The sequence below is a fragment of the Propithecus coquereli genome, unplaced genomic scaffold, assembly GCF_000956105.1.
Source record: "Propithecus coquereli isolate 6110/MARCELLA unplaced genomic scaffold, Pcoq_1.0 Scaffold7, whole genome shotgun sequence".
In the NCBI taxonomy this organism is placed as follows: domain Eukaryota; kingdom Metazoa; phylum Chordata; class Mammalia; order Primates; family Indriidae; genus Propithecus; species Propithecus coquereli.
The window spans coordinates 21,489,342-21,497,380 of NW_012153062.1; the positions used below are offsets into that span (position 1 = coordinate 21,489,342).

At 36.2% G+C, this 8,039-nt stretch overlaps 1 protein-coding gene across 1 annotated transcript in view; it reads left to right on the forward strand.

Moving 5' to 3' along the window:
* Nucleotides 1–2,478: 2,478 nt before the first annotated feature.
* Nucleotides 2,479–8,039, forward strand: part of PIGK (phosphatidylinositol glycan anchor biosynthesis, class K) — a 135,573-nt gene continuing 130,012 nt past the window's right edge. Inside the window, exon 1 of the mRNA XM_012661038.1 lies at nucleotides 2,479–2,571. Coding sequence (XP_012516492.1) covers nucleotides 2,479–2,571 — 93 coding nt within the window. The remainder of the gene's footprint in view (nucleotides 2,572–8,039) is intronic.

Here is an 8,039-nt window from a genome sequence, read left to right on the forward strand (position 1 = left end):
CCTAAATATCAAATAAAAAGACATATTAAAAGCAACAATTAAAACAACACAGTACTGGCCTCAAAATAGACATATATTTTAACAGATGAGAACAGAATACCCAGAAATACTGCATTTTTTACAAGAATTTAATAAAGGAGTATCATGAGACAATGGGAAAGGTAAGGATTATGTAGAAAATTTTGTTGGATAACAGAATACCAATTTGGTAAAACTGGTGGTAAGAAATGACCCCCACAGAATCATGTCTCCCTGAATCTTTAGCCTTGCATCTCCGGGCTTGAACATACCACAAAGTTTTGGGTGGTTTCTTATGCAGTAATAGGGAACTCAGACAACATCTTATAGCATACACGGAAGTCTCCTTTGTCTGATGCTTCGCTCTCCATGGTTTCAGTTACCCATGGTCAACCTTGTTCTGAAAATAGGTGAGTACAGCACAATAAGATATTTCTTTGGGGGGAGGGGGGAAGAGAGACCACATTCACATAACTTTTATTACAGTATATTGTTGTAATTGTTCTGTTATATTGTTGTGGTTAATCCCTTACTATCCCTAACTTATAAATTAAACTTTATCAAAAGCATGTATATATAGGAAAAATATAGTATATAACAGGGTTCAGTACTATTCAAGATTTCAGGCATCCACTCGGGGTCTTAGAATGCATCCCCTTGTAGATAAAATGGGGACTCCTGTACCAAAATATATTCCAGATAGTTGAAGAGTTAAACATAACATTAAAAAAATAAAAAATAAAATAAGTATTAGAAATGTGTTACCCTCAGATGTTTGCATGGTTAGCTCTTTCTTGTCATTCAGTTCTCAGATTAAAAAGGTCTCTACAAAAGGTTTTCCCTGAGGACCCCACTGAAGTAGTGTCTCCTTCTCCTTTCGGTTTCTATTATTTTACCTTACGTGTATCACTGTGAATTTATTGCCTTTGTTTTTCTTTATCTTCTTGTCTGCTTTCCTTACTGGAATGTAAGGTTCACGAGAGCAAGAATCTTGTAAGTATTTCTTGCTGCAATATCCTGGTACATTATCATCCAATAGATATTTTTGAACTAATGAATAAAGGGAAGACATTCTGGTAGTGTGTTAAGTTTCTAGGCTTCACAGAATGGAAAACTTGATTACCTACCACAGTGGTGGGGAACCTTTGGCCTTAGGGTTCCCCACCCCTGATCTAGCATTAAACCTCTCTCAAAATGCAATAGAAACAAAACGAGGGAAAGAGAGACAAGAGAACAGGAAAAGCAATAGCATGAAATATGGCAGGGATTAATGTTACTTTATAAAAGTATCAAATTCGTATGTAAAACTAAATATATGAACAGAAAATTTATGTCAGAGGACATACATACATAGTTTAGAAACACAAGAAAAACGTCAGATCTTGAAAGTAAACACAGAACAAGTATAACTGTGAGGTAACATTTTATACCAAGGGATTTAAAGGAAAAAAATGGCATAATTTGGTGTCAGGTTGTGAATTCTGATAGCATTGTAAGTTTGTATACTTTGGAAAGCAACATCGTAGATAGCTATTAAAATATTTTTGATGCTTTTGACTCGAGATTCCTATTCCAGGAAAATTATTCAAAGAAAATAATTCAACAGATGTAAAAAGCCAAATGCACAAAGGTACTCTTCACAATATCATTTTCACAGTAAAACTTAAAAACTTTGCATTGTCCAGTTCAGGGACAATTACTTTGGCTGGGGCATCAATAATGGATGGCATTTCAGGTTAAACGTTAAAATTAAACGTTAAAACTGTGAGGATTATGAAGTAGCATGGAAACGTTTATGTCGCACTAGATGAAAAGCAGAATTTAAAATTGAATGCATATATTCAATATAATGGGAGAACATATATACATGATCCTTGTCTCTTTGAGATAGGCATTAGTTCCATAATTACATAAAAAACAAAACTTTAACTAACTTTCCCATGTTTGACCTTTTATTATGCAGTAGACCCCAAGCCTAAGAGGTGCAGCACTCACCCAGATTCCCATTTGAAACTTATCCAATCAATCACCTTTTTAAAACTCTTGTTTTTCCCACATCCAGCTTCATATATTCAAAGAACTGGCAGCACTATGCAAAAGAAAAAAAAAGGGAGAGGGCAGGGATAAAGGCAAAAACAACTTTTAAAAGTTTATGGGATCATGTGCTTTCCCCCTCCCTTTTCAAATTTATTTCTAAATGTTATATCTATTTTACAATGCAGAAACTTAAAATGCAGTTAAAGATAAAAGGTCAATACCATCCACATATTTTGTCCCAGCTACGTGAAAACCAGCTAGCCGGAAGCGCTGACTTCTAAAGACTAGCGAGGGGCGGCCTCTGGGAGGTGGGGGCGGCGTCGCAAAAAATAAAACACACACCCACACACACAAAAACCCGCCGCTCTGCTTTACGGCACTTGCTCCGCCCCTCCAAGTGCGGGAAGTCTGAGGCAGCCAAACATGGCCGCCACCTACTGCCTCGGCCGGGCTTCGATTGCCCTGGCCGCGTTGCTGCTCTTGTCCTTCGGCAGCTTTGCAGCTAGTCAGATCGAGGTAGGAGTCAGGCTCTTTGACGACAGAGCCCTGGGAGGCTGGCTGTGTCGTGGCTGTGAGCGCCTCAGAAGACGTCAGATACACAGCAGCTGAGGGAGACCTGGAGTCATCAGACCCAGGCTGGGCTGTCGGGCGGGTGTCAGTGGGACCAGATAAGACCGTGTCGGTCTTTTTCAGCCTTTTAAAACGATAATTAAAAGAACGAAATCCTCAGAAACAGCGGAGGACTTGATCTTTTGCCCCTACGTGTGGGCAGTCCTTAGAAGCTGTAATGTCAGCACTGGAGTGTAGCACGTACTTTCTTACTATGAACTGCAACGCTCTCATTTGATAGGTGTCAAATGGGGTATGGTGTTTTATCCTGGACTTCCCTCCAGCGTCCCTCCCTCCCTTTTTTTTTTTTTTTAACAGAACATTCTGGCCTGCTTTTACTATACCCTGTTCCCTGATGATTCCTCAGTCCACTTCTACAATCTAGATCTCTGGTATCATTTTCAGATCTGCATATCCATCTGGCTAAGGGGCCAGGATAGTTAGCAGACATTTGTTTTATCTAATGCTTACCCCACCTTCTCTTAAAGAGACTGTGAAAAGCTAAATAACCCCTTTCTCTTGCATTTCTTAACCCAGAAATGTTGCTCCTAAACTAGAAACCTAGGAGTTTTAATAAACTCATCTCTTTATTCCACTTTCTGATTCTAGTTCACTAATGCCAATTTTAATTCATTAAATTCTATGATCTGAACTCTGAACTCTTAAAATTGATTGCAGCACTCCAATTCCACTGGTTTAATTCAGGCCCTGATCATTTCTTGCCTAGACTATTGCAATTATTTTATCTTGTTTCCTCTAGGCTTCCATATTCCTTCACTTTAATGCTAGATTTTTATTCATGCAATGTAAGCCTGATCAGATTCTTCTTCTGGTTAAATCTTTTAAATGTTTCTCCATTGCATACAGAATAAAGTCTAAACATTACCATCTGATCCCAGTCTACTTTTCCAGTGTTCCATTTTGGAGCCTCTTCTCTCCAGCACCTCAAGTTTAGACCAGTGGACCCCAAACTTTTTGAATACACACCTAGGCAGTTAAAAAAGATATTAAGCATGCACTTTATAAATATTCACAATTACTGTTAATTTATATATTCAATGTTTATATATAGCATATCTTTTACATAATATAGTATGAATAAATAGAGGTTCTACTGTTTTCCTCCTTTATTATAGTGTGTTATCTTGCATACTTCATTTTGGACACTATTACTCTGTTTTATAGGTACACAACTGCTGTGCTTTTTCACATTACCGTATTTTATGTATCCTGTTTCCTCTGTTCATTTACTAAGATGCAGTAAAAGCGTAACCTCTGTAGAGCCTTTTCCTTTTTCTTACCTTTACCTTAATGTTGTAATTGTACACTTAGCTACTATAGCATTCATTTACTATGTATGCTTTGTGCTATTTATTATTTCACCATCTCTTACTTAAAGATGAGATCAGAAGTCCTCTAACTGGTTTGCCTTGACTCATTCCTTTTTTCATCCAATCTGTTCTCCAAGCTGCAACCAGACTAACTTTTTAAAATGCAACTCTGATCATGTCACTCATACACAACTTCATGTTGCCCTAAAGATAAAGAACGGATTCTTCATCATGACCCACAAACAAAGCTCTGCATACCCTGGCCCTTGACTACAGTTCCAATTCTTTCTCTCTCTCTCTCTCTCTCTCTCTCTCTCATCATACTTCTAGTTATGCTAGTCTTTTTTCAGTTTCTCAAAACCTTTAAGCTGCCTTCTGTCATTAAGGGCCCACATTCTGTCTGTATGGAATTGTCTTCTCTTTTCTCTTCAACTTTTGGATCTTAACCCAAAAGTCACTTCTTTAGGGAAACTTTCCTGACCAGATTAGGTCCCCTTCTTATACTCTTTTATTATACGGTTTTTTTCTTTCCTTTACTGCTGTGTTCCTGAACCATTTTGGCACCAGGGACTGGTTTCATGGAGACAATTTTTCCATGGGTGGGGGCAGGGGGAGAAGGGGTGGAGCCCCCTAACAGGAGTGGTATGGGGTTGGGGACTGCAGCTTTATAGGGTTTATAGTTTGCTCTTATCTGCTTAATGCCTGTTTATCCAATTGGGTAATAACCTCTTTGAAGGTAAGTACTATGACAATTTTTGCCCTTCATTGTATTCTGAGCATTCAGATGCCAATGATTGTGATAAGTTAGTGAATGTTACATTGTAGTGTAATGTGTTTGCATGCTTCTCTTTATTGAACTCTGGAATTCTTGAGAAAAAACAGTATGCTTTTTAGTGATTTTTTTATATCACTGTACATTACATGGTACCTTGCATATTATAGGTGCTCCATTTACTGTATGTATAATGAATAACTTTGTAGTAACTATCTTATCTGGACAATCACAAAAAAGTTTTGCCATCTCAGATTTTTCACTAAGGTCTTAATGAAGTAAGCATTTTGGAGGTGGAAGGTATATTAAAGATTATTTGGATCCAGTCTCATTTTCTACATGAAGAAAGTCAAGTCTAAAGAGCTAAATGACTTATCCCAGTCTCACAGCCAGCTGGGGAATAGGACCAGGTTTTAGCTCAGGTCTTCAAATCCCCAAACCAATGCTTTATCCACTATAGCACCTTGCTTTCTTCAGCATCTAGGCAGCTGTTGAGAAGGGTTGTTGGGGGGTAAAATACACACACACACACACACACACACACACACACACAATGTGTTCATATTACATGGCTGTATACTTTCCGGACAGCCCTCGTGTATGTACACACACATACACACACATGCACACACATATAGATATATGCCGCACATACTTTTTTCAGGTTATTATTCTATATTTATCATGTGAACAGTTTACCAGGCACAATGCCTAACAACAAAGATCCATTATATCTTCATTTAATGTGAAATACTGTGTTATTAACTTGCTATATTAAGCATATTTTATCCTAACCATAGTAATTTCAAAGAGATCACAGTCTCTTTCCATCTCTGCTGGTAGTTATAATAAGATTTACCTTCGATCACTATAGCAAGTTGTATTCTAGTGAATGTTGACCTTCTTGAGGGTCACATGCCTATGTACTCTAAACTAAAATCTGTTAATAATATTTTAAAAATCTCCAGAAATACATGCTTTACATTCTGACTAATGTTGCATTCTCTTTAAGCAATGCCTCTCTCGTATATATATATATATATATATATATATTTAAATTAACACAATAATTGTATATACTTATGGTGTACAGTTTGATATTTTGATATGTGTATACAATGTGTAGCGATCAAATTAGGGTAACATTAATATACCATTACGTCAAACGTTTATGATTTCTTGGTGCTGGTAACATTCAAAATGTTGGCACTATAGTAAACAATAATTTATTGTGTTTTTTCAATAGCTATTTCAATAGCTATAGTTACCCTAAAGTGCTATAGGACACTAGAACTTACTCTTCCTATCTAGCTATGATTTTGTGTCTGTTAACCAATCTCTCCCTATCTTCCTCTCCCCTCTACTCTTTCCAACCACTAATAACCCCTGTTCTATTCTCTACTTCTATGAGATCAACTTTTTTAAGTTTCACATATGAGTGAGTACATGCAATATTTATTTTTCTGAAAAACAAATAACGTAACGTCCTCTATGCTTATCCATGTTGCCATGAATAACAGGATTTCATTTTTTTAATGGCTAAATAGTATTCCATTGTGTGTGTGTGTGTGTGTGTGTGTGTGCGTGCATATGTATATCACATTTGCTTTATGCATTCATCTGTTGATGGGCACTTAGGTTGATTCCATATCTTAGCTATTGTGAATAGTGCTACAATAAACCTGGGAGTGCAGATATCCCAGGTTTATTGAGATACTGATTTCCTTTCCTTTGGTTATGTATACCTATTAGTGGGATTGCTGGATCATATGGTAGTTCTATTTTTAGCTTTTTGAGGAACTTCCATGCTGTATTCCATAACGGCTGTACTAATTTGCATTCCTACCAACAGTGTATAAGACTTCCTTTTTTCCACATCCTCACCAGAATTTGTTATTTTTTGTCTTTTTGATAATAGCCATATTAACTGGGGTAAGATCATGTCTCATTGTAGTTTTGATTTGCAGCTCCCTGATGATTAGCGATGTTGAACATTTTTCTATATACTTGTTTGCTCACTTTTTAATTGACTTATTTGATTTTTTTGCTGTTGAGTTCCTTGTATATTCTGGATATTAATCCTTTATTTGATGAAGAGTTTGCATATATTTTCTCCTGTTCTTCTGCTTATCTTTTCACTCTGTTATTTCCTTTGCTATACAGAAGCTTTTAGTTTGATATAATCCCATTTGTCTATTTTTGTTTTTGTTCCCTATGATTTTGAGGTCTTAATTATAGAATCTTTGCCCAGACCAATGTCCTGAAGTGTTTTCCCTATATTTTCTTCTAGTAGTTTCATGGTTTCAGGTTTTACACTAAGTCTTTAATCCATTTTTTGAGTTTATTTTGGTATATGGTGAGAGATAGGGATCTAAGTCTAATTTCATTCTTATGCATATAGATATCCAGTTTCCCCAGCACCATTTATTGAAGAGACTTTGTCCTTTCCCCAATGTATTTTTCTTGATACCTTTGTGAAAAATCAATTGGCTATAAATAATGCGGATTTATTTCTGAGTTCTCTATTCTGCTTCATTGGTTTATGTATACATTTGTTTTTATGCCGGTACCATGCTGTTTTGGTTACTATAGCTTTATAGTATATTTTGAAGTCAGGTAATGTGATGCCTCCAGCTTTGTTCTTTTTGCTCAAAATCGATTTAGCTATTCGAGGTCTTTGTTGTTCCATATCAATTTTAGGATTGTTTTTTCTATTTCTGTGAAGAACATCATTGGTGTTTTGATAGGGATTGCATTGAATCTGTAGATCACTTTAGGTGGTGTGGTCATTTTAACAATACAGTATTTATTATTCCAATCTATAAACATGAACATCTTTTCCAATTTTTTGTGCCTTCTTCAATTTCTTTCATTAGTTTTATAGTTTTCATTATAGAGTTCTTTTAACTTCTTGGTTAAATTTATTCCTAGATATTTTACTATTTTTTTGTAGCTATCGTAAATGGAATTGCTTTCTTGATTTTTCTTCAGCTAGGAAGACTATGGATTTTTGTATGTTGATTTTGTACCCTGCAAGTTTACTGAATTTAGGTAGGTTATGTCCTGGGCTTTTCTTTATTGGGAAACTTTTTATATTACTGCTTCAATCTTGTTACTCAGTATTGGTCGATTAATGTTTCTATTTCTTCCTGGATCAATCTTGGTGGGTGGGGTGTGTCCAGGAATTTGTCTGTTTCCTCTAGGTTTTTCCAATTTGTTGGCATATATTTGTTCATAACCTTCTTTAATGATGCTTTGTATTTCTGCGGGAT